This window comes from Rhodnius prolixus, unplaced genomic scaffold (genome assembly GCF_049639745.1).
Source record: "Rhodnius prolixus isolate KJV_2025 unplaced genomic scaffold, Rpr scaffold_8, whole genome shotgun sequence".
NCBI lineage: Eukaryota > Metazoa > Arthropoda > Insecta > Hemiptera > Reduviidae > Rhodnius > Rhodnius prolixus.
Genome location: NW_027411593.1, coordinates 8,586,552 through 8,613,623, shown reverse-complemented (window position 1 = coordinate 8,613,623; position 27,072 = coordinate 8,586,552). Strand labels below are relative to the sequence as shown.

The 27,072-nt window shown below is 31.6% G+C and overlaps 2 protein-coding genes and 1 long non-coding RNA gene across 9 annotated transcripts; 2 read left to right on the top strand and 1 right to left on the bottom strand.

Annotated features, from left to right (window-relative positions):
• Nucleotides 1-1,326: 1,326 nt before the first annotated feature.
• Nucleotides 1,327-24,058, top strand: capu (formin protein cappuccino). 7 transcript variants are annotated; one of them, XM_074121629.1, is made up of 21 exons: nt 1,327-2,538; nt 7,408-7,512; nt 7,594-8,352; nt 9,440-9,631; nt 13,778-13,953; nt 14,026-14,167; nt 14,272-14,420; nt 14,991-16,311; nt 16,388-16,487; nt 16,880-17,009; nt 17,527-17,614; nt 17,707-17,768; nt 17,855-18,064; nt 18,166-18,313; nt 18,464-18,640; nt 18,786-18,875; nt 19,833-19,884; nt 20,077-20,232; nt 20,307-20,382; nt 20,759-21,046; nt 21,122-22,919. In XM_074121629.1, exons 1-20 carry the CDS (start codon nt 2,520-2,522, stop codon nt 20,810-20,812), a joined length of 4,206 nt encoding a protein of 1,401 aa, XP_073977730.1. In that variant the 5' UTR covers nt 1,327-2,519; the 3' UTR covers nt 20,813-21,046; nt 21,122-22,919. The 7 variants fall into 7 exon arrangements, with proteins under 7 accessions (XP_073977730.1, XP_073977729.1, XP_073977728.1 ...); XM_074121628.1 differs by lacking the exon at nt 1,327-2,538 and having other exon boundaries at nt 7,383-7,512; nt 20,759-20,813; nt 20,902-21,046; XM_074121627.1 differs by lacking the exon at nt 1,327-2,538 and having other exon boundaries at nt 7,383-7,512; nt 20,759-20,813; nt 20,894-21,046.
• On the bottom strand, nt 6,888-12,599 carry LOC141450815 (uncharacterized). Its single transcript, XR_012456333.1, has 2 exons — nt 11,914-12,599; nt 6,888-8,515 (listed from the first exon to the last, which is right to left on the bottom strand). It is a non-coding gene; the product is annotated as an uncharacterized lncRNA (long non-coding RNA).
• On the top strand, nt 23,978-26,193 carry RpS15 (ribosomal protein S15). The gene is made up of 4 exons (XM_074121646.1): nt 23,978-24,058; nt 24,290-24,375; nt 25,711-25,945; nt 26,052-26,193. The coding sequence occupies exons 1-4, from the start codon at nt 24,050-24,052 to the stop codon at nt 26,163-26,165; spliced, it is 444 nt and encodes a 147-aa protein (XP_073977747.1). The 5' UTR covers nt 23,978-24,049; the 3' UTR covers nt 26,166-26,193.
• Nucleotides 26,194-27,072: the final 879 nt, after the last annotated feature.

The window sequence follows — 27,072 nt, the reverse complement described above, 5'->3', positions numbered from 1 at the left end:
AATAGATGTTTTTACTGAACAAAAAACAAAATATATGGCAACATATTGTACAGATTATTGTTGTTTTAAAAAGTAACAAAAAAAAAGACTGTCAAACATGGAAGAAACTTAAGGTTCTGCCCACTCGGAAACAACAATCACCTGTTACTCAGAAACCAGGGAACTCTATGGACTATAGCACTCGAATGGCGTATACGGTCTTCCTCATACAGTTCATTTCTAATTTATTTGGATCAGTAACTCGATCATCGTCACAAACAATTAAAAGAATTTATCCAGTATACACGACTCCAGAATCACCCTCTGATTGGTATCATGAAAATACAAGAGTATGTGGCTCGATAAGTATCGAGTCTACTGGTATCCTATGTTGTTGGTTTTGTAAGATCCCCTTGTGAGGAGAGCCATACAGTTTCAATGTTTGATTAGAACAGTATAATCATAATTAGACTTATTTTAATTGATTGTCCTTGAAATTAGCCCTTGTTAATTTTTATACTTTCAATATCATCCAGCCCATTATGTTAATTGTCATTTATGCCTGAGTCGTTAAGTGTACTATACATCTGTACAGATGTGAAGGAATTATTTTTTGCCCAAATAAACTTCTGTGTAATCGTGGAAAATCATAAAAATACTTTATTTTAGTTACATTTTTTGTTTTATTTTTCTAGATTAATATTTAAATTCAAATTTAATTTTTATTTAAGTGAAATTTATTATTTCTTAAACTGCAATTGATTTAGATCTCATTGTTATTTTATTTTTTCTTATTGTTAGTAATATCTTTTATTAATATTATTAAACACTTTTTTCATTATTGAATATTATACAGTCTTTAAAAAAAAATGTAATAAATTTGTAATGAAATAAAAATGAAAAAGGTTAAAGATACATTAATAAATAAACTTGTACAGAATTATTTTTTTTTTTAGTTTTTTGTTTGCTATAAGAGTGAAGGAGAAATTATTAAATTGAGGCACCTTTCTTTTCATCTCCTCTGAGCCTCTATCCTCACTGACTGGAATAAACAAGAGTTCGAAGGCCTGCAGTGCACACGAAGGCTCCGGACGCCGAGTGTAGATGTCCGTCGCTGTTTAAATTAAAAATTATAAAAATATTGGTGTGAAACTTTTATTGGTAAATATTAGTAACTAATCCTTCAATACTTCAGTAAGTAAATACAAATTTACACTTGATTATCACATTATAAAACAAACGAAACTTTCATCCAAATTTTCCCGTCTATGTTTATAAATGATATTTACTAAATAGGTAGATAGATGACCAAACTTTCTCTTCCATAGGTGCTGCGGTCCTCCTCAACTATCCGTCAACCAAGTCATGCCCTAGTCATAGACCTTCTCCATATCATCTAACTCCTTTAAACGGGATCTCGGACAACATGCATCTGGGAAGTGTGTCTGTCTCCATTCTTCGGCATTTGTACTGATCCTTCAATTAATGCTCGAACATATTACGTAGCACTTTGCATGCCCAAAACCCTGTCATTTTCTTTTGTCATGACCTGTGTTTCATTCGCATACTTAAACACTGTTCTTATTATCGTCGAGTGCACAATGAGCTTCATTCAAACCCTGAACTCCAGAACTTTTTGTGCAGTGGATAGGCATTGATAATGCTTGTCGATTCATCAGCCAATGCGGCTCTCAGTGGGCCAGTATTTCTTGTTTTCTTCATAAAATCTGTTTTATTCTTATAATTCGGAAGGCCTAACTATTTTGTGCGTCCAATTCAAACATATGTACAGTTCCTTGCGCTGTAATGTCTGTCTTCTGCATATGCCTGGTGTTGGACATCCTGTAAGTAGTGAGTCTGGCATTACTAACGACGTACCTCCTTGCTAGTTCCAAGTTTTCTCCCCATGCAACTTATAACTCCTCCGACAAGGCACTCTGTAGCTTTATCCCAGTGCTTGGTTTATATGAGAATAACCAAGGTCTTTTTGTATTGCAAGTGCCCACAAACATTTTACTAGTTCTTCTCTATCAGTGCTATCACAGGTTTATCAATTTAAACCAGTAAAAAGATGAACAAGTTTACAGTGCACTTGTATTCCCTTTTGCAGCATTTACCTGATTGAGAAATTATGATTTTTCTTGAACCTGCCCTGTAAAAAACCGCTCTGTATTTTTTTTTTTTTTTTGTCACTTCAATACTGTTTTAAATTCTCTTTCCTATCAAAAGAGAGTGATCCTCACAAACAAAAATTTAATCTTTCTCACATGTTATAACCTGATAACCTTCCGTAATTCAATACGTCTGTGCGTATGTGTTGTGAATGTAGGTGATTGCGTGTACTTGGGAATCACTAATTACATGTTAATATGTTTTCTGCTATTAAAAAATTGCCCTTGTTAGAGTGTTATTGTAATCCGATGAGTCAATTAATCAACTGTATTTATGGTTAACTATTATGAGTTGAGCCAGCACTGCATACGTTTCAAATAATACAGATTTTAGATTTTGAGTTGGAAGTACAAGTGGTAGCCGCTGCAATGCTGCTGAAAAACGCAAGTAATTCAATTTGATATTTTGTTTAAATACTACTTAGACAACTGGTTATAAAGTTATGGTCAAATCGGTCAACACGAATTGATTTTTCCATAGTTTTGCGATTTTTTTCGTAATCGGTTCAACGATTTTCTTGAAACGAAAGTTACAAGCTATCCTTGATTACAAAGTGTGGATCTACAATTTTTATTTGGAACATTTTCCTACGAAACGTCATTTTGTGGTACTTTAAGAGACGGCTAAGGGAGTAGACTTCTCTTTAGAAGCTAATTCTTTACCACCTAAGTCAAGTTAAAAGGTAATTAAATTTTTTCAAAAATACTGATTTTACCGAAAATCCGAATAAACTTTGTCACCCTCAATTGCGATAATTAATGAGAGAAAGTCTGCGAGCATTTTACTTAAAAATTTTCTTTTATCCAGGAGGTTTCCGATGAGACCTTTAAGAATAATTCAAGTTCTTGTAATAAAATTTACTTACATTTACTTCTTTCACTTACTGTAATGTTTCAAAGATACATTGTTCAATTGATGAAAATTGTTCAAAGATTTCCTCGGATAGCCAGGCTGATTTAAAAACCCTGGGAAAACCAGAGAGTACATCAAAGCTAATGAAGGAATATGGAAGAATGAATTAGAGCGGAAGAAATCAGTAAGCTTTTTCTGGGTTCAGGTCACAGTCAATATAATGAAAAAGCAAATGAGTTAGCATGGTGGGTTGTTCTCAATCTTAACAGCCATGTTGCTAATCACTAGTATTTATTAGGCTACCAGAATCAGAGACTGAGAACTACGAGAAACGGACATGATGCCATGTTAACTCGTCTAATCGAAGAGTTTTATAAAGAACGTTTAAGTCTAATGACATCTTTAGGATTATCAATCCACACTAGTAATAACTAATAATGCGTTGATAATTATTGGTTTTCTTTCACAAATGGATTATTTTGGAACATGACACTAAGCTTAGTCGTGGAAAAAGTCTTATAAAGTCCTGACATAATTAACAGTCAAGTGCAAAAAGAGCAGAGTCTAATCATAGTCAGAGTTAACAACTTTTTATATTTACCATCGATTTAATTGCACATTTTTGCTATCCAATTAAGAGTTATCAATTCTCAACAAAAAATTACGATTATCAATTTCAAGGCTTTCATCTCCTTTAGACATTTTTCTAGTGAGCTGCTTGCTCTTCTAAACTTATCATAAGTTAAATTGCAACTTTTTGCCTTTATTCATTCTCGCACATTGTCACCCAGCATTCGATCATAAGCTTTATAGCATTTTGGCCTAAAAAGATCTCTAGTATTGTGCAGTGCAGGACATGCGTCTAAGTTCTCACCTTGAAAGTAGAATGAGTAGTATAAGTGCTCCAAGTGCAGATGTGAAATTCATAATGCAGATAGGTCTTTTGGCAGCTAAATAGCTCGCTGCGTGTTATAGTGGTCTAAAGCAGGATACTAATTAAATTGATCCGCAGCAATTAAAGTTGTTTTCAACTACCTTCTTTCGATATCCTGTCTGCTTCTTCATTACTTGACGTCCTTAATAGGCAGAACCTCAAGCTGATGAGACTTGGCATTTGTTTAGAATATCTCCAACCTCGCTGTTCATTGGCGCAGATAAAGACATTGTCCCTCTTTCTAATTCTGCAAATAGTACATTTATTTTATCTAGTTTTTTTAGGATTTTAAAGAGTATATGACCTCACATTAGTTAGTTGCTGTTTAATTTTTTTTATTGTGCTAGAGATTATAAAATTTCTTGAGCACATTCTGGCTCATCCAACTGAACGCAGTGGCTGCCAATTGGTTAACATTTAATTAGGTATCGAATCAAAAGTGTACTAAAGCAAGGGCTAAGAAGTAATAACGAACTTTTCCAGCCAATTTTACATCCACCTGTTTAAGCTGCAATATATGAGATTTAACCTTTGATTTTCTATACTAAAACCATTAATTTAAAACTATTAATAGTTAAACTAGTTCTGCCCAAATAAAAACAGCATACGTTCCCTTTCACACTTTAGAATAATGCTATATACGTCATTTCTAAACTTAAATATTTAGCTATACTTCATGTAGAAACTATTATTTGCCAATTTAAACGTCAATTTTTCAAGCGAATATTATACCGTGTAGTGGTTATTGAAGCACTGTGTATTCAGATAAAAAAATAATAAAAAATACGAAAGATAAGACTATTAGTTGCAGTGTTATTGCCGAATTAACTGGGTGAACTATATTTTTTTTCTATTGTAAGTGTTTGAAACATAAAATATTCCATTTTTTAGATATTATGAATGTATATATATATTTAACAATATTTTTTTATTTAAAACTTTTTTTAATAGGGCAATACCCAAAATTAAGTAGTTACATTTTCGAAGCTCAATTGAAGCTTTTCCAAGCAAGCATTTTATTATGATTGTAGAAGAAATATTTCTTGAAAGTTAAGTTTATTTATTCACAATTACAATAGGATGTTCTGCATACCAATCAAAAGTAAAGAAATGCTCGTAAACACGAACGGGCCAAAACGGTTGTGTGCACCAGAATGCTCAAAATCTCCTGGTATCCGTGAATTCCCATCATTCGTAGGTCGCCCTCTCATCATTCAAACAGCGAATTCATATTCTTTCTCTCTTTTTTGATTTCCGGTTCCAGGCTTTTTGGATCATATTTGTTGACTCCCAAATATCTATAAATATTTTGAACATTGTTTTTCCATCTGTTAGAATGGTGTCATCTTTCATATTTTTTAAATCAGCATTTAGATATTTTGTAAATAAATAATTTGCTTCGAAAGCGGGATTCTTCGATAATTATCATGAGGGCTCTTTATTTGCTATTCACAATCTACAAAAGAATAAAATGTAATCAGTGAATATGATAGAAGACTTCATGACTGGATCATCTTGAAGGGAGAAGGATCCTACTAGTAACACTCTCGCTAGAGTTTCATACATTACTGAAGATGGTCGCGAGGGCAACAGCGTTTCAATCGATGTGGAAGATGATCTGGAATCGACGTGGAGGCAAGCTTTTGAATAAAAGGATTTGTGCAGAAAGGAAGAGATTTAAAGATTTTTCTATATTTAGATTTGGATTCGTCAGTTACATTTAAGATTTTGAGGTCTTAGTGGAGGGTAGAGCTAGTGACATTAAATGGAGAATTAGTAATCTGACGGAGAATTTTTGATTGAAAGGACTGTATCTTTTGTAAATTTGAATGTTTGGTTGAACCCCACAGTTCAAGTCCTTAAGTCCAGTTCGGTTTGAGTAAGTTGTTGTATATTAGTCGTCTATTTTTTTTTTGTATTTAGTAGCTTTTAGTCTTGATGGTTCTTAATAATGCTATCTTCAAATTATAGAAAACTCGCTCGTTCTCCTGTTAGTTCCAATCTTACCACTGTTTCTTGTATCTGATTCATGCAAGTGCCTTGCTCTACCATTTTTTACCTAAATCCTCCTTTTAAATTCGTTATTTTTATAAGATTACATTAAGCCATCTCCATTTCTGTCCTCAATGTTTCTAATTTTCTTCAAATATTATAAATGTGAATATATTGTGAATAAAAAGATGAATAAATTGTACGTTTGGCTTTGTACTGTATGGAAACTACAATGGTTGCCTGGGGCAAAAAAAAAAAAATCTTAAATGCTTAAATTAATTTCTTAAATTTAGAATAAAAATGTGTAATATTAATTGCTCAATCGTATGATTTTTAAAGCTTTATTTACAGTCCCTGTAAAGGATCTAGAGATGACTGAAACATCGAACATTTTTCTCATCCCCTGCCAACTATTACAGTTTGTATTGTAACGTTAACATATGATGATGCTTTGGAAATAATTTTCTTCCTTTTCTTTTCTTGCTCTTTTTTTCGTCTTCCGCTTGAAACACTTTTTAGAGTCCTTTATGAAGGACAATTACATTTTGTGCCTTCTTTTTTTTGCCTAGAGCACTTACCCCTAAACACTTCCTACAAATCATCTACCACTTTCTTTCTCTTATTTCCTCTCCTACTACCGTTATTAGCGAAAGCTATCCTGGTTTAAGTCATAACACCTTAAGCACTGCAAACTTTACAGATATAGTTTCTTAGGTATTGTGTCACCAGTTACCCTAATGTTGGTAAACATATTATACTACCAATCGGCCAAGTACCTCTATACTTTTGGATAGTATCGAACTGATACATTTTCTTTGGCTTACTCGCGATGAATAAAGCTTATTTAAGCATTTAAGTTTTCTTGATTTATTGCTTTTCAGTTTCGGTGAGTTTTCCAGGACTGTACAACATTGACTATACAGTCAATGTTAGTCAGTAAAGAAAAATAGTAGACAAGTTAATCAGAAACAATTTTATTTAGGAATAAGAGGTTTTTATATCTTAAAAAATAAATAATATATTTCAAAATAAATTGATTGACCTAGAAGAGTAGAAAATATTAACCACACATTTTCTAGAAGTACACGTACATTCTAGATAGGAATTAGAGCATTGCGAAAACTGTTCTTATTGTTTTAAATCCCTCATTACACCTGAAGAAGCTTGATTTAACTTCTTAAAAAAGTGAGATTACAAAATAAAAGTTTATTTGTTTTTGCCTCTTATTGAACAGTTCTAAAACTTTTCTTTAATATGAATTAATAAAAAAGCTTTCATTACATAAATATTGGTAGAATATTTAGCAGTTTCTCTCTGATTAGGACTTAATTTCAAGTTTAACTGTATCCAAAAATATTTCAAGGCTGTATTTTATTTTTAGTTTTTCCTAGTATTGTTTTAAAATAGAAATAATCTGGTACAGAAGAATTTGTAACATCTGTTACACAGATGAATGAATGATAAATTATTGATTCCAGGGAAACTGTTCAGAATGAAGAATGTTCTTAAAAGCGCAAGCGCTGTTCCATTGTTTTCTCATATTTCTGGGCAAAATGGTAACTCTAATGGAACACCAGTAGAAAGTAAAGTAACTTTTTCAACAAAGTGTAAGTTGTTCTAGCGGCTTCAGTGGAATTTAGTATTTTATAAAATTATATTTACAGGTTCATGTTTCTTCGACGAGCAATTGGTTGATGCAGATAGTTCAGATGTTTTATATGAAGAGGAAGAAGATAAAATCCTATGGAACAACTACAATACTTGGGCTTTTTGGAGAGAACCAATTTGGTATGCAAACATCAATGATTTTTCTTTTGAAACAAGGGATTTAACTCAAGAAGAAGAGATTGTTGAAAAAGATATCCTTAATTGCGAGTGTAAACATATTGTAATAATGGGAAATTTGCAAGGCAGTGAAGGTAAGAGCCACAGAGGTATTATTAAAATCAGAAAATCACCTAAAAGAGATATAAACAAACAGACTGATCAATTGAAAAAAAGCGGTAAATGTAGTGGGGATGAGGCAAGGTGGTTAAGTGTGGGAGGGGACATCGACCTCAGAGAGGAGATCCAAACCCGCTATTTGGTCACCGATTCATGGAGACAAGTGGGGCAGTTGCAGTTAGGTGAGGAATTGAGAACTCCAAGCAAGGAAAGCAGTAGTGGTGAATCAGTATTTACAGATCCAGTTGCTTTGTGTTCTAACCATGACAGTCACAGTAAGGATGAAGAGGACGAAGTTACCATAACAATGGATAACATCAACATTGAAGAAATCAATTTATCTCCTAATGTGTCTCCGGGAGAAGATAATGTTACAATGAAAGAAGTCCCCGGAACAAAATTTACTATAGTGAGGCATAGAAAAGCTGAACTCCCACCCAGCAGGATTAGCGATCAGTGTCTGACAGATATACTTTCAGGTAATCCATTTTAGATTCTTTTAACCTATTAGCTGTTAAGATATCAGTTGTATAAATGGTTCAGAGAAAGTTTCGTCTTGCCCTTGTTTGAGTTCTTACGATCTTGATAGTAAAGCCACAACGGTAGGGTTCATGTCGTATCCAACAGCACAAGTTGTAAAATCTGTAAAAAAGTTTATTGTGAGAAAGCATGATATAAAAATGAAAAATATTATAAGAAACCAAAATGCTTTCAAAGAATATTTAGGTTATAATGTTTTTTTTTTCTAAATTTCTTAGATAAAAAGAAATATTTATATTTTTTTAATAGTAAAATCTGCCTTAAAAATAAGGTATATCCGTTTAAAATTTCTATTAACGTTGTCCTTAAAGTGTAATATTTTTTGTTTTTCGTATTTTTAATGTTTAGTTGTGGTTGCCCAAGACGTTCTACAATAATTAATACCCTGAGTCCTGTATGTTTATTTCTCCCGCATCTGTAAGAAATAAAAATAACATAAGAAAATTAGCTAGTGCTTAAAAGGATTGTTAGTTGCAATTTATCTTCATAATTTATTTTTGTGCATTCATTTTATTGGATAATCCTTTGAAGATTCACTTTAGATAAGCTTTTAAAGGTACGAATAAAGATAGTTGCTCCAGATTTTCATCCCCCACCAATAATCATTAGGAATTTCTTTAATCAGCAGTGCGTAAACATCAGAAATGGTTTCCGTTGAAATCCTCTTTATTTGGTAATAATTCGAATAGTTTTTTGTAGAGGGTTATTACAGTCTTCAGAAGCGAAATCAGTGTACACTAAGTGATAAACTGTTGATTATTATGATATCCTAACGAAAAGTGAAAACCTTTGGACGTTAATTGTTGGTTAATAAGATTCTCTTTAGTACAACTTCGACTGAGATGGTCTAGGTTTGATACTTTGCTATGTTATTGGACTTTATTTATTGTGTTAATTCCACCATAAATAATCGTTAACTGAAGTTTAAACTTTCTGAAAAATAGGTTTTTGTAGGTTTACTAATCGCCTATTTTTGTTATATATTGTTGATATCTTAATTACATTTTTCTAATTTTTTGTTTTTAGGTGGAAAAGAGTCACTAACAGTTAGTCCAGACCAGAGAAGACATTCATCTCTTTGCGAAACACCACCTGAAAGTAATGTGTTAAGAAAAGTTGCAAGTCTCACTTTAGATCGTGCATCCTTAGAGCAAAAAGTTTCAAGACCAAAATTTGTTCCAGAAAAATTAGATTTTCAGATTTATGAAAAATTTGAAGGTAATTGTTATTCTTTCTTTCCATGTATAGTTCCAATTTTTGTTCTCTTTCATTAATCTCAGAACAATACCTGTTGCAAGAAAACCATGTATCATTTATGAAAATTATTGTTTTCTTTACTTGTTTTACTTTGTATTACTTTCATCCACTTTAGAAAAAATGGTTTCATCAGGTTCTGGTGGAGACTTTTTATACCACTTATTTTTCTTTTCTCATTCTTCTTAGTAATAATGCTAGGGAATGACAGAAGCTTTATACGTGGGAGACAAAGTTCCAACAAACTTGATAGGAAAATTGCTGAAGAAGGAATAAAATCCGAAACTGGACTGAAAAAAGGAACTGGAGCATAAAAATGAAATCATTGCAATTTTCTATCATTGCAGATCTAATAACTATTCAAGATTCATAAGAATTTTTCTGTGAAAGTCAATTTTATCCGGATTGTGCTCTGTTTCTAAGCAGGTGTAGATTTCACATGTCTTTTGCTATACATTTGTTTCTCTGAAGTGAATAAAACATTGTATATCTTGATGCTATACGTAGGTGTTAAACAAAATGCATTATGTTTGTCTTCGTTAGGAGGGTCCAAACCCTCCTAACTTTCTGGACCCGTACAACTACTTTCAAAAAACTACTAAAGAACACAAACCTAGCATAGTGCAAAAGTCATTAATGCCTAGTATGCCCAGACCAGCAGAATGTCCTTGAAGGCAAGTGATTGGGGTAGTCAGACACAACCTTGGGCATCTTATACTTTAAGGCTTAAAATATCCTCCCTGCATCTTTGGCATTTTTCACAACAATGCGAACGCTTGGCAATGCCAAAGGGAGTTCCAAGTTGGAAATGATCCCTGTTTGGTTGAAATTTCCAACACCATTTTTGAATGCAGAGTAATGGAAATGAATCTCTTTTTAAAGTTGAGTTGCGTACCCTCTGTACGTTTGTAAAAAGTACAAACCATTTATAGCATAGGATTCAGTTGTTCATTCAACAATAGACCTCACTAGTGATCTCTCATCTCATAATAGAGCGTTGCTCAAGACATGCTGTTTATTCTGTAACCATCTGAAGTAATATAAGGTTGAAAACGGATAAAATTGTCTATTACATCTGGCTAACCTACTTACCAATCCTCTCAAGAAAGCAAAATGACGCAATTTATCGGTGGAAATGATAAAAACAGGAGTCTGTCATTCTTTTAAACAGTCAAAGGTAAAGTGAGTTTATCGCTTACATCGCCAAAAAGCTACTTGCTTACATCATTCCATAACAGTTTTCGATTTATTAAATAAAGATAGCTGGAATTCTTAACAAAATTACTGCTAGAGAGTCCAGGCATTAAATATCCTCAATCACATCATGTTTAGTGAACTTTTTGCCTCAATGAATAAAACATATCGTGACTAAATGTTTCATTGTCACTTGTGGAGCAGCCATAATATCAGTATACCGTAGTAATGCTACATTGAGAACACCAAATTTCACTTATGACCTGACCTATAGAGGTAGCTGAAGGTTGTATCTTCTTAGAGTATAAGGGACCCTCTGGCAAACTGTAGCTCATCACTACCTCAGTCATTGCATACGGAATTGTCATAGGTACTTATAGCACTTTACTTAGCTCAGAAATGATCATTTTATAATTATTTACACAATCTAATCTTTATACATTTATTTCTTACTCGATAATTTTCCTTTAAATAAGAAGTTTTTATAAGTATTGACATCAAAAGAATTTTTACTCTTAAATAAATCCTTAGAAAAGGCAGAAAAATTGGTACTTAAAAAAATCGTCTTGTTTGTTTTTTTTTTGCGGAACCCTCAAAGTTATTTTTAAATTTAATAATTTATGGTCAACAAATTTAAATTTTAATATTTCTTCACATTTTTCAGTTTTAGTTGGCAAAATTATTTATATTTAACTAAAAGAAAAAAGTTATATCTTACTATTTTTGAACTTTGCTTTAAAAAGTAACGAGGACTTAAAAAAGTGTCGTTTATTTTTTTTAATAAAAAGACATATGTATTTAAAAATTGTTTTATTTTCTTTTTGTTTCATCATATGAGGTCATTTATTTTTAGATATATTTATACTATTTTATTTGAATTTGAAGCAATTCAATATTATAATTATGTAATAAGATACTTAATTAATTAAGAAATAAAAGAGGGTACTTTTATTTAGATTCACACCTTAATTTTCACTACACTTCTCAAAATAGAATTTTAAGATAATGTTAAAATAATTAAGTTAAGATAAAAACAAAGTTAAAATAATTACCTGCAGTAAAAAAGAAACATGAAAGTCTTCGAAGTTTGTTTTACAAAATCATTTAGCAGTTAAAATAAATGAATGAAACCAAAAGTAATATACTCCGCATTAATTTAGTGGTACTTACAAAATAATATCGTGTTTTAAACTTTAGACTAATAACACCTACTGTGACACTGTGGAGTGGTATATAATAGTAGGTCAGATTGCCTTGTAGGCAGGTCTAATATCTCGTCTTATAAACACATTACATAAGTTTGCATTATAAGTTCTCTTTGTGAGTAGGAAGAGATAGTCTGTAAGTTTACATTTTAAATATGGATTTTACGTGTTATAGTTACCTTGTATTGCCAGCTGCTTTTAGAGGTAATGCAGAAAATATTTGTATTATTTTTATTTTTTCAGTACAATACAAACGTAATTGATATTTAATTGCTTTTATTAAAAAGAAAACACCAAGACAAAAAAAAACAGTCTCATATTAAAATTAAAAATGAACAATTAGGTGATTATAGTTTTAAATAATGATAGTTAAAGGTGATAGATAGTTTTTTAAATACCAAAGATTCTTTATCGGAGACAGTATTTATTTAAAATTTACTTATTGTTGCAGATGTTTTTTGTCTTTTTTTTATCTATTGCTTAAGAAAGTTTTTATTTTCTGTACCACTAAAAGCAATAATTTTCTTATTGAAATTTACCTTAAAAATAATTGTTCTACTTGCCCTGTAGTACTCCTAATTTTCACCTGTAATCAACTACTGATAAGGTAATCACGAGCTGGACATATCGTCATTATCTTTACTGTTCTAAATTTCAACTTTGTTTTTTAAATACCTACACCATTTAAAGAATACAATAAATAAACTTAATATTTTATTATTTTTTCGTTCTAATTAGTCCATTTAATTAGTAATACTTGTGCAAAATTAATTGTATTAAAGGTTAATGATCTGCGTTAATAGAACGTAATATTGTTTTAATGTTGTGCAATTTTTTTAAACTTCAGTTCCCAGGTTTTCTTGCCTATCCCATTAGGTTTTTCAATTGAAGTGACGTTCAATTATTACTCATATAAAACAAAGTCCCAGTTTGTCTTTTTAATTGCTTAGTTTTATTTAAACCTTGACTTTCTTAAGACTTCTAATATATAGTTAGTTCCTTTAATCTTTATTGGGTTTCTAATTAAGTTGCATATTCCTTGGATGTTCTTCTATCAGGCAGCCCATATCCCGTGCCCTCATCTCCTCAATCTGATCCTGCCATTTTATCCATGGTCGTTTTCTTCAACCAACCATTTTGCTGTCTGCCATTACCTTTGATATTAAAGTTTATTACTTTTGATTCAAGAAGCGGGTTCTATTCCCCAAGATACCGATGAGAAAGGTTTTAAAGAGGTGGAGAGACGTCATTAAAATCATTATTTATCAATAACATATATTTTACCAAAAATATGAAGTTCAAGAACTCTTTTATATTTCTATTTGATTGTTATTGAGTCAATATAAATTCTAATATTCATTTGAAAATGATTTTTTAGTTTCTCAAACAAACGGCAGCATTTTCCCTATATTGTTTTTTTAAATAACGACTTAAGAAAAAGAAAATGCCATCTTTTCTTATTGTTTCTGAAGTACTAAACTTTTATTCCCTGCTGCAATTTTTCCTTTTAAATCAGCATTTGCTACATTTATTTACTATTGTGTTGTTTTTTTTTTAGTCTGTTGGCATTTTAAACAGTTTACTGAAGGATGTTCTCCTGCATTTACCTAATATTATTATTATCAACCCTTATACAGCTGTCCTACCGGACAGTTTTAATTTTATTATTATTATTGTCTTTGAAATTTATGAATACCTAAAACGTTTGCAGGTCAAATGCTGGTAAATTGGTTTCTCTCTGCATTTCCCAATGAGCATTACTTGAAGTTGCTATTACAACTCAACGATTGGAAAGTTATTATTGTGCAGTTTTGTACACACCTACTGGCTGCTGGAGTATTGAGGCAGCTTTCCGATAAAGATGCTCCTATTGAATATTTGTTCAGGGTATGTGGATCATTTTTTGTTTTTCATTCAAATTTTTATTTGTTTTGGGTATCAATTTCTTTTTTGTTCCAGCCAGATCTTATGTACTACTGGGCACATACAGAAACCGTCAACGCAGCACCTCCTACTCCTGGTCGATTATCTACTATTTCTTGGCCTCCAGCTTTTTCGGCTTCCGAAGATACAGACAAACAAAATGGGCGACCTCTTTCAGGTAAATAACTTCAAAATGGAATTAATTTTATTATATGTTTAGTTACAAATTTTAATAAATCTTCATTCTGGCAACAATACGTAATAGTGAATTTATATTTTCAGAAGAAGTATCGCGAATGGAATCGGAGTCAGAGATGACAGAATTAGCTAGAAAAGTAAATGAACAAAAACAAATTATTGCAGAATTAACTTCGCATATAGAGAAATTAGAACAGGAAAAGGAACGATCAAAAACATTGGTGGATATTCAGGTAAATGTTTTTAAGAAATTTGAGACCATTGTTTTTTTTTTTTGTTTAACTGCCGACTGCTTGGCCTTGGACCCTTGTTGGACCGTTCTGCTGCCATGGAGTTTGTTTAACACTTAATTATAGTAAACATTGGTGTGGATGTTTATTATTTATGCAGATGTTTATTTCTTATTTATACAGATGTTTTATTGTGAGCGAACCGCAACTCTTTGTGTGTGTGTTATTTTTTTGTGTGTGAAAATGTTTATGCCTAATGATCGAGTTGACAGTTCAATCGATTACGAAATTTAAATGAGGAAGCTACAAAACAAAATTATCTCTTTAGTTTATTTTCATCTAATGTTCCAAAAAATGTGCTCACAACTGGGTTCAAGTTATTATTGAAACAAATGTCGTATAATTCGAGCAGAAAATTTGATAGATGTGTAATCAAGTTTGATTACAAACTCAATGTGCTATCAATTTGTTTTTAATTATAAGGTATAAAACTTATAGGATTTTGTCTAACTTAAGTAAATATTTATATTCTTAAAATACATTAATGAATCCTTTTTTAAAAATTGCTTTCAGACATTAACAAATAGGGTCAAAGCTGACTTCGAATCACCTGTGAAAATTTGTAACAATCAATATAAAGAAAAACTGTTACCATCTGTTAATGAATTAACAAAACTGTGTTTAATAAAAGAGGATAAAGCTGTACAATGTTTGCTGAGTACAAAAGCATCACCAACTAAATGTACTTTACAAAAATTTTCACAAACGCAAACGTCAGACGCAGAATTTAAAAAAAATGTTATAGTTAAAGTAAGTAATATTAATAATATAACGAAATCTGAGATCAGAAACGAACGTCTACCTGAAAAAAGTCAATCATCATTGCTTACATTAAAAACCTCAACAAATGGCAAAAATAATGATAAATCTTCAAATAAGGCTACCATAAAAGAAGTTAAATTATCACCAGCTGAGACTGTACCACCAGCAACCAAAGGCATTGATTCTCAGTCACCACCAAAGGAGGAAGTTGAACCTACTATGAATTCACCAGGAATACCTCCACAATCTCCTTCAAATAGTGGTTTATTTATACCGCCATTTGCACAAAATGGAAATACAGATTCTGGAAGTGCCAATAAGGGAAAAAAACCACCGGCACCTCCACCTTTGCAGCCGTTGAATCTAGGACATGAGCCTAGCAGTTCACTAAGTGGTGAAACGTGTTCAAGTTCGGTACCAGCTGTATCAGCACCATGCGTTTCTAGAGTGGCGTCATCAGTAGTTTCTGCTCAAGTTAAACCTTTGTCTTCTTTGACGATTGCTTCATCGGTTGAAAAAACACGTTCTTCTTTAGCATCACCATCTGAACCTCTCTCAACAGGACAACCTCCACCGCTACCCCCACCTCCTCCTCCTCCTCCTCCTCCTCCGCTACCTCCTTGTGAGATAATCTCTTCAAAGCAGTCACCAACTGACCAGATTTCTCCACTTCCACCGCCCCCGTCCGCAATGGTTCATCCACCCTCACACCCTTTCGTTTTGGTGCCAACTCCTCCTCCTCCTCCTCCACCTCCACCAAACCCGCCTGGAATGATTCCCCCACCTCCACCTTTTCCCGGAATGATGCCTCCTCCTCCTCCTCCTCCACCCCCGCCAGGAATAGTTCCCCCGGCTCCGCCTCCACCCGGAATGGTACCCCCGCCTCCGCCTCCACCCGGAATGGTACCCCCGCCTCCACCCCCACCCGGAATGGTTCCTTTCCCTCCTACAGGACCTACTCCGTCCCCTCCTCCTGGAACGGCTCCTCCACCACCTCCACCTCCTGGATCTGGTCAGACACCAGCTCCCTTACCAGCTCCTCCAGTCGGTGGTTGGAATGCTCAAAGAGGCAGTAAGTATTTGATTAAAAGGCAAATTTATGATCAAATAGTTTTATGAGATCTGGTAATTTAAAACGTTTGTTCTAGCATTTAGAAAGCAACCTCTCGTTCCTCCGGTACCTATGAAACCTTTGTATTGGACAAGAGTGGTTATGCCAGTAAATCCTGATTTGTACGAAGAAAAAAGGTATTGAAGCATGTCATCATTTCAATGTTACTCTAATATTTTCTTTTATTAATTTTAATTTACAAGGAGATCTGATTCACGATGAATCAGTATCGTGTATGTGTTATACTTCACATTCACTTAAGGAGTTACTTGGATTGTTCTGAAATGGACAAAAGTTTTAGGTACAGTTGGAAGGTAAAATGGGGTTACGTTTTTTTTGCAGATTTGGAAAAATAATTGGAAAAATTTCCCATTTATGAATTTTAATGTTTTTACGACATATGCGATTTTATATTATTCTATATTTATTTGCTACCTATGTGCTTATGTATATAATTGGTGGATTTCTCCTCTAATTCATTCTGTTATTTCAGTAACAATTATTTATTTTTTTATTTGTGAATACTTAGAGAAGCACTTTGGGTTGAATTAGAAGAGCCTCGAATTGAAGATTTGGACGAATTTACTAAATTATTTTCTCGACAAGTCATTGACAGAAAGAACACCAAGAAAAAAATTACAAAGCCAAGTAAAGCCAAAGTAAGAAAATTTAATTATATTACATAGCTACACAGTATACTTTTTTTTTAATTTTCAATTTGGGAAATCTTATTTGCTTGTTTTCCAAGTTCCTCTAAATTAGTGTATTGTCTTAAGTTTCCATTTCAGACGCCATTCTTTTGACAAGGGCTTACTTATCTTTTGCCCTGACAATCACTTGTAGAAGGCTATTTTCTTCTTATAATTATCTCTTCCGCTTCATGCGGAATTGTCCTTCAGAATATTGCAATACTTGTAATTACACTAATACTTTAGTGCAATTAGGAGGTTCTTGCTTCATATGATTCCCAAAAGCTTCCAATCATAAAAATAGACATAAAATCGTTGTGTGGTTAATGACTGCTCTTTAGCAACTGTCGTTACCATTCTTGATCGAACTGGCCATCTTCGTTATTGTTGTACGTTTTTACTTTAATGTTCAATTTTTCTGTGTACCTAAAAATACTTTTAAATACTGTTAATTTAAGTAACAGTTTTATTTACTTCATTTTTTCAGGTTATCAAAGTATTAGATAGTAAGAGATCGCAAAATGTTGGTATACTTTCTTCTAGTTTACATCTTGACTTTTCTGAAATAGAAAATGGTAAGTTATTAATAGAAAATTACTTCGTTTTTATATAAAATTTTGATGAAGATAAATTAATATATTTTTTTGTACTTGTGTTTTATTTTCAGCAATCTATAATTTTGATACATCAGTAGTAAATTTAGAATCTTTGCAGCAAATTTATGATGTGGTAAGTGAAATTAATGTCGATTTTCATTCTCATGGACTTTTTTTTTAAGTAGTTCATTTTTTGCATGTAATTTCCTTTTTTTTCAGCGAGCAACTTCACAAGAATTAGAAGCTATACGTGCTGCACAGATTTCTCAACCAGACTTAGCACTTGACAAACCAGAACAGTTTCTAATCGAATTAGCCGAAATACCAAATTTTGCCGAACGAATCGCTTGTTTTATGTTTCAAGCAGAATTCACTGATAACATCACTAGTATCGAAAGTAAATTAAATAATTTAAAATGTATTTGTCAGGTGTGTGAGAGAGTTTGAGCAGATTTTATTGTTTCCACAGATTTGGCCTTTTCTGATTTTCGTTCTTTTTTTTTGTGTGTGTCTGTTTTTTTGATGTGTAGACGTTAATGAGTTCACAAGCTTTGAAAACCGTTCTTGGGATTATTCTTGCTTTGGGCAATTTTATGAATGGAGGCAATAGACAAAGAGGACAAGCCGATGGATTCGGTTTGGAGATACTTTCAAAGTTAAAGGATGTTAAAAGTACAGGTGAGTAATGATACATGACTTTCTTCTGTAATTTTCAAGTTTTTCTGCCATCTTGTTTACCGTCATAGACCTTTTTCTTACACATACTTATTTCTACCGATTTAATTTAGTGTATAAATATTTAATACATGTTTTTTTTTTTAATTTCAGATAATTCGATCACTTTATTGCATTATATAGTGAGAGCGTACATTAGAAATTGTGGAGACACTCCAATTACTGATATACCATTACCAGTTCCAGAACCAAGTGATATAGATCGTGCCAGTAATGTTGACTTTGAAGATATTGAATCACAAATCAACAAGTTGAAAAAGGATCTTGGAGGTAATAACAATAATTCAATTTTGATTTTATACGTAATTTATTAATGTAAAACCTTCAATTATTGAAAATAATAGTAATAATAAGCTGTCTTTAATTATAAATTAGTTAATGACCATGTTATTACTTTATTTTTATTTTATGTTAGCGTGCCAAGAAAAAATGGATAAGGTCACATCAGCATCAGAAGAAAATATACAGCCTTTTAAAAATAAGATGGAATCTTTTATATCCTCAGGTTAGTGAAAGATTATTTCGCAATAAGGATAGGGCGCCATTAATCTCAGATGTTGATGTGCCTTAGATAAAATAAATAAATAAGTAAACAAAATAAGGACTTAAAACTAGTCATCTATCTTCGTTTGGAGCACTTTGCTTTTTTCTGCAAGGATCGTTTAATTTATATTGTGATTATGGGGTACTCCTCATCAGGTATTTGCAAGTCCAATTAGTTAGTGACAATAAGGCTGATTCATGATAGTTGCCAAAGTGGAGCGTCAGCTTAGGTGAGAAGCGTCTATTTCCTTTTGTCAGAAAGGGCAAATCGCGCTCTCAGGTCTGAACAAATGCTTGTAATCTTGCTCGATTTCCATTATGAAATTAGCCAATACTTCATCTCTCTTCAAGTGTTGGGGCTGGCATTCCACTGCTTTTCATTTACCTGTGCATTTTTCATCTTTCATCTTTAGTTGCAAAGTTGGTGGAGAATGTACCCCTACTGAAATCATCCCCAGTTCTCCCTTTTCTGCAGAAAGAGAAAGTAAAAAACTACTATTAATTATAATTTCAATATAAAGACACTTCGCGTAGAAGTCGCTACCAATTCGTTAAATTTTTAACCAGAATTGCCTCAAATTGTTTCGAGAAAGTTTGAAATCCCAGAAAAGATTTATATGTCCCTTTTTTTCATTTAATTTGTTTGATAGTTTCAGTTTTCTATTTGAATTGTAACATTTTATTTTATGTAGAGATAATCAGATTTTCTATTTACTCGATACTCTAAGGAACCGATTTAAAATTGTCAATAAAGTTAATTAGACAATAAAAAGCAATAAAGTTTTAGAACATTAAAGAATATTAAGGAAGAAGATGGTGAATAGAATTCAACTATGTTTGTCAATACGTGATCTATTCACTTTTCCATCATAGTAATGGATGCTACTTTTTGGGATTTCAAAGAAAATTTTGTTTACAGCTCAGAAGCAAATATCAGATGAAGAGGAAAGCCTTGATGATTGCAAACAAAAGTAAGTCATTATCTTATTACTTAATTAAAAAAAGAAGTAAATTATTTATTTTTAATTGGCAAAATATAAATTTATTTATCCAAAAAAACAAATTTTCCAAAGCATAAAGCAGAAAGACGAATGAATTTTCTTTTTCGATACTATAAATAGTATTAAAGGCAATTATTATAGTTCTATAAATTTTTCTTTCAGATTTGTGGGTTTAATTAAATTTTATCATTATCAGACAAAAGGAAATGCAAAATTAAATGAAGTAACTCCTCAAGAGTTTTTCCCTTATTGGGGACCATTTTGTTCTGATTTCAAAGATATTTGGAAAAAGGAACAACAGAAAATCGTAAAAGAGAAGTATGCTTCCATAAAATGACATATTATTTTATTGTTTGTCTTTCTTGATAATTACCACAAACTTTTTTAATCAGATTACAACAATCAAAGAAGAAGGAAGAAGAAAGAAAGCAGCAAGTGAAAAGAGTAAAGACAGGAGAAGGTAGTTTGGTAAGTGTTCATTAAATTATTTTTCGATATTGAACAAAAATTTATTTCTTAAAAATTATTATACACCTCCAAGTATTCTCAAACTACTCATCTAATCCTGGATTCGATGTTAGTAGTTTTAATTAGGAATTTCTCCGAAGTAAGGGTGTATTAATAGGCAAAGCGAATTATTGAAACATTTAGCTTGCAATCCTTAGATTGTTTCTTCTTCCAGAGCCTATTCAGCACATTCTTAGAGTGCTTCTGTTGCGAAAATAACCGCCTGATGCTAAAGGAGAAAAGTTGTGCTCTTTTGAAAATTAAAAAAGTTCTAGTGATGTGAAGTTTTTTCTACAGAAATATTTAATCCAAAAATTAATGTTATTGTTATTTTCAGAAATCTCATCTGCTCAAGCTCGGAGAAAAACCTAAATCTATTGACAAACATTGAGGTGACTTCAAATTTTTAAACAGTTACGAAATTATTGCACAAATAAACTTATTTATTAAACAGTGAAATTTAATATGTAAGTTGTACAGGCAAACAAAAGAAATCTTCATATTTTACTTTTTTCGGAGCTGGGTAACTGTATATATTAAAGAAAAATATGTATTTCATTAATTGATGATTGAAAATTATTTCTTAATGTTACTGATTCAAAGATTGGCAATCACAAAAGTGAGAGTAAGTTTTTACTTTATATAAATAGCGAATTATATTTAAAAAAAACTTAAGTTAAACCACCTAATACTTTCTCAGTTATGGATGGAAATATGTTATGACATCAGTTGTGATTAGCGGTTGTACTATCCGACAAGAATGGATGTTATTGATTCTTTAAGGGAGGATCTTTGGTGATAATCAAGTGAACTCTAAGTTGGTTAATCAATCTTTGATGAGTTAGCTTCAGGTTTCATTAACAATATTAGCTCTGACCTTTAACCGTGCAATAAATAAAAAAAAAATGCAGAGAAAACAAATTGTGTAAAATCTCTTTTGTCTATTTGACTTTCTTTTTTTTTCAATCCTAAAAGAAGAGGTCAGACCGAGTTGGCGGAAAGCTTTTCCCCTTGGAAACCATTATCTTTTTTGTTATGATTATCGTTTTTGCAAAGTTTTTTGTTTTGTTTAAGTAATTATGTATCCCATAATTACAATTACGAAGGCTATGAAAATGTGACACATTGTAAGTTATATTGTCTTGGGTCTGTCTACTAAGTAGATCTTTACAGTAATTACTGCTTGGGTTTTATTCTCCACTTCTAAGGGCCTATCTTGTAATAAATAATTAAAATTATTTATGTTTCTAATAACTTTTTTTTTACGGGGAATTAAGCATACATTTTCCACACACTGTGGGAAGGAACAGTGCGATGTTTTAATAAACTGTACTATAATTATGTTTAATGTTACTTAAGTAACATATCGAGAGTCCATTCACGCACATACGAAGGGGGAGTAAACTTCACCTGTTCGCAATTATTTTTGAAGATACATTTCAAAATAAATATCATTTGATAATGTGAAGGAAGTCGGAAACTAACAAATTACTAAAAGCGTTGTGTCAAGTGTTAGTCATGTTATTTATTAAAATATTAATTTATTATATGCTTCCTAGTGTTCAGCTTCTTATGAACTATTTAATTGTATCACATATTTATTTTTTTATTTATTTACATTGCTTCCGTCCGTTTATTTAAAATGCATTTATCTTTGAGAGAACTTGTATTTTTTTTTAATTATTTATTTTATTATCTGTAATTAAGTATTATTTTGTTGAAAAGTGAAAAAGATTCCATTGGATTCGTTGTAGTTCCTATCTACTGAAAGGTTGTGTCTATAAGAGTATCGATATTTATATTTTTATTAATCAAAAATATTGTTTAGGGTAAAATGAATTTTACGCTAACAATATGTTGGAAGATGCTCTTAACATAGTTTTTAGAAAAGAATTATGTTACCATGGAATGAAGAAATCTAAAAATAGGTACCATCTTTCAAGAATTTCTTGCAGTGAATTTTGCAATTTATTCTTTGGCCTAAACGTTTGTAAAGTTATCTCATTTTCGGAGCTGAATTTTTACAATCTAATACTGAGAGCAAGTTATGAACTGATCGTTCTAATTCTTAAGATACTTCATTTGTTATGAATAAAATTCATTTAATACATAGAGACTATTCTGTTATTCTAAATTGTTACTTAAGAGTTAAAATATTTTCTTTTTTTATGAACTTGTAATTAGACTGATATTCATTATAACATTTCCGTACAACTTTCGTAAGAATTGTCAAGGTAGAAGAAACTTATGTTCCTTTTTTTCCAATGAATCTCCGATGTAATTACTTAAAATTGAAGACTTGCACTTTTATTTTCGTAGGTTATTAGGTATTTAATTATTTTTAACTGTTTTCAAAATTGGTGCATAATTAATTGTAACTAATGTTCTGTGATATTTAATTGTGGCGTTCATAGCCATTTATATGTTATTTATTTACTAACGATAAGTGTAAAAATGTTTTATATATTTTATTGTAAATATAATTTTGTAAAAAATAATTTATTTTTCTTTCGTTTCAAGGTTATACTTTGGTATCGTATCCTGGGATACCCAAAATTCTCTTTCTTCCCATTCTCCCACTTCTGTTCCTCTAGAGATTCCTCTTCAAAGTGCTCCTACACTTTCAGGAAAGTCACGGTTCTTTGAGCTCGGAGCCTTTTTCAGTGCATCGTAAAGTGTTCTCTCGTAACAACTGACCTTCACGGAAAAGAGAGTTGCAAGTTACTCGTTAGTTGAAAAAATAGAAGGACAAGATCTCCGCATATGAGCCCCAGGCACTAAGCTACAAAACTAATCCCGTTCCTAATTTATGTTTTGTTAGAAATTGAGAGAACATATTGCTTGAATATCAGCCTCTTCTAGTTTTATACTACAGTTACACGTAAGTAAATGTTTTAGGGCTGTATATACTTAACGTGAAAAAAATAACAATGCTGAAAACGCTCATAATAGCGTTTGGTAAAACCTTCATCCATTATGACCGAAGATGTGTTATGTACTCTGAAAAAAGCTACTTCAGCATTATTCAAAATAGTTCTGAAATTAGTAGTTAGTTTATTTCCTTTCAGAAGAAGCATTTGTTCTTGGTTTTAAATGGAGACAAATTGCTTCATTATTTCCCTATAAGAGGCGTAAAAAAAACGAAGGTATGAATATTTCGAACGTAACAGTAGATGGTATAGTAAGGTCGGTCTCATCGTAGTAAAAGTACCTACTTGAAAAATTTATCTCGTAATGTTAGAAAGAGGATTAATTTATTTATTTGCTTGATATATGTATGCTCTCTTAATTGACAAATTTAAGTAACTTTATATAATTCAAACAAACCCATCATTATAATAGTTTTACAATCTGTAATTTTCTGATTTTTAAAATGCCCCCCTCTTGAGATTCTAAAAGAATTGAATATTTTTCTCTGCTCATAAATTTAACGTTAACAAAATTTTTTTCTCAATAATTTCCTGTTCAATGAAGTATTTTTGAGAAAAAAGTATGTACTGTATGTAAATTATTTCTCCAAATGGTGTCAACACTGATTCTCCACATGCTTCCATAGGTAATGGTTATGGTGGAACTGTTAGATTAGTTCTTTTATTCTTGTGTGGTTTGGTTACGTCCAACGAAGAAAATGGCAGAAGTAAGTAAATCCAATATTATTACACTAATTATGATGCATCCATTAATGTTTTTATTGCAAAATTATTTCAAATAATTTGTACTTTTTAAACTTGAAAGTAATTTGGATAATAGGGATACTAACAGTAGAAAATGTTCTTCGGTAACACCTTTGTGAACAGTTTTAGATGATTAATTGTAATAGATAGGATTTTCAGGATGAAAATAATAAAAGTCATATTTATAATTCTAGCAAGATGAAACTCAGAAGAAAAAGAGGACTTTTAGGAAGTTCACTTTTCGTGGTGTTGATCTGGATCAACTGCTCGATATGCCAGCGTAAGTAGTTTATATATTTTTTTAAAAAAAGTATTTGTTCATGAACTCCTGCACAAAAAACGTCTTTTTACATTTTTTCTCGTGTTTGACAGGTTGAATGAGAAATTGTTCATTTAATTGTTATTTCTAAATAATAGTCCTTCAAATGAAATGAACATCGCTAGGTTTTCGTTCATGTACACAAGACTTAATTCAAACGTAAAAATGAAACATAAGTAACAATAAATCCTATCGCTTTTTTTTTCATAAATATAACCATTATATAAAAGCAAATCAAAGTAAAATGTCTTGTGAACGAATAATTGGGCTTAGAAAGGGTTAATTTCATTTGTTTTTTGTTTTTGTGAGGCTACGTCCAACTACCGATTGGATATCTCATCCATAAAATCTCACATTGATACATTTAATAGAAACCAATACATCTTAGTTTTGACAGTCCTCGCCTCTAATCGCTCGGCTACCGTGGCGCCTAAATATGTAAAACCTTACATGTATTCTGTTACACACGGATTTCCTTTTCAGTATAAAAGAAATTATTTCTGTCTTTGCTTTAACTATTTCATAAACCAAGGATTCTTACTTTTTATGCTGGAGGTGTACATTATGTATTTGCTTTCTTTAATAGTAGGATATTCTGCTTTTACGAACTTCAATGTATAGGGCTATTCAGTATTTTAATGTGATTTGTCTCGCATGACATTTTGTTACTGAAGCTTTAGACAATATTCTTTAAATTTTGATTAGTCTAAGTCTCGTCTATTAAAGTTTGGTAAAAAAAACTTAGTAGTATCAGGATTTCCCAATTTCAGAGTTTAATTATTTATTGTGTATGTTGTGAAATTATTTTATATCATCGAATTGAATGAAACTCTTTCTCTCTAATGACAGTTGTTGGCTCCTTTTAGTTAAATTGAGTTACATCGAGATAATTAATGTGAAGCAATAGTAAGTTTTTAGATTTGTTCTTTTCAACTTTAATGAAATGATTTGTAACAAAGAAAAGTTCTTCTCATTCTTTTTTTGTATGTCAAGTTTTGATATATGTAGGTTCTTGATGTGTTTTTACGGCGACTGTTCAAAATGAGTAATAGACCCTTTGTGTCTTTAAGTAGATTAGTTACAAATATTTACAGCTTACGTAAAAACTTTATATAAACTTTACTATTATCTTTTTCTTTCTCTTGAAACCATTTGTTTTTATGCCACGTGAAAATGCTGTCCTAGATTTTGTATTATAAAATCTAGGTTTAGTAAACAATTTATAATGTGCCTAGTTATAGTTGCTCATTATCTAAGTTTTTTGATGATCATAAAGTGTGATTTCTTTGTTATTAGAGAGATGTTGACCAAATTAATGCACTGCCGTGCAAGAAGGAGATTCTCTAGAGGTCTACGCCGTAAGCCAATGGCCTTGGTAAAGAAACTGCGTAAGGCCAAAAAAGAAGCTCCTCCAAATGAAAAACCAGAAGTTGTTAAGACACATCTGCGTAATATGATAATTGTCCCAGAAATGGTAGGAAGTATTGTTGGTGTTTATAACGGAAAAACTTTCAACCAAGTGGAAATTAAGGTAAATTCACTTTCACTATTCTATCTTTGTGTAAGTGCATTTAGAAAGTTGTATTTTTTTTTTTTTTCATCTAAATTAATATTTTTTAAATTTTCTTCTTTTTCAGCCCGAAATGATTGGCCACTATCTAGGAGAGTTTAGTGTAACGTACAAACCTGTAAAACACGGTCGACCAGGTATTGGTGCTACCCACAGTTCCAGGTTTATTCCACTCAAATAAAATTAAAACTATTTTTTAATTATGTGAACATTCGTATTATTTCATATTTCCTTTTCTCTTTTAATAAAATATTTTAAAAAACCTGAAACCGATACATTTTTTACTGAGGTTTAATAAGAGGTTCTGACCAATTTTTTGTTTTGTTTTCGATGTGAGAGTATTGTTATTCCATAGATTATTTTTGCATTATTTTTCTTATCTTAAGAACAATTTTTAATCAGAAATATGTTCTGAAGATGAAGACTTTTCTGGCCTGACATTTAGTGTGTGTGCGAGTTTGTTGTAATTAATATGGAAGCTTGTATGTTACAGTTCTCTATTTGGTGCTGAGGTCTGAGATTTTTTGTAAAGTTAGTATGTAAATTTAAAATTCTCTATTTGGTGCTGTTAAGATATCAGACTCTGAACTTGTTGACTCTGAAGTGTTTGTGATATTCACGTTCATTTGAATTTTTTCGAAAACTTACAGGGAGAAGGAGATCGATGTACTAGTATTAAATACAGATCATTTCAGAAGGGATCGGAATTCCAAACTTTTGACGTAAAGTCAATTAAAAAATGTCCATATATTTCCATTTTTATTTTTTATATTAAAATTTAAAAAAGCGAAAGAAAACGAAATATTTCATAACGACTTAGTTTAACGCATTGCTTGGATTAACCATCCACCACCTTATGAGTCTTGCATTAGCTTTGAATATAAAATATATAAAAGTAGTGAAAGATTGCAAATAAAGTTAAGCGGGCCGGTGTCAGGCATATTCATCAGAAGTTAGGTATATTCGACCTTTAAAAAGTTATTCACGGATAATTACAATTATCGTTCGATTATTTACAATTTTCAAGCGCTTATTTTGCTTCAATAACAAGTTACATCATTTAGGCCCCGGTTTCCAGCGTCCGAAGT

Excerpts from the sequence above, each read along its gene's own strand:
- capu (XM_074121626.1), top strand. The coding sequence starts at position 7,383 with ATGAATGATAAATTATTGATTCCAGGGAAACTGTTCAGAATGAAGAAT. Across the intron at positions 14,168-14,271 it reads AAATGGGCGACCTCTTTCAG|AAGAAGTATCGCGAATGGAA; the intron begins GTAAATAACTTC and ends TTATATTTTCAG. Across the intron at positions 18,876-19,832 it reads GGAATCTTTTATATCCTCAG|CTCAGAAGCAAATATCAGAT; the intron begins GTTAGTGAAAGA and ends TTTTGTTTACAG.
- RpS15 (XM_074121646.1), top strand. Across the intron at positions 24,376-25,710 it reads CAACTGCTCGATATGCCAGC|AGAGATGTTGACCAAATTAA; the intron begins GTAAGTAGTTTA and ends CTTTGTTATTAG. Across the intron at positions 25,946-26,051 it reads TCAACCAAGTGGAAATTAAG|CCCGAAATGATTGGCCACTA; the intron begins GTAAATTCACTT and ends CTTCTTTTTCAG.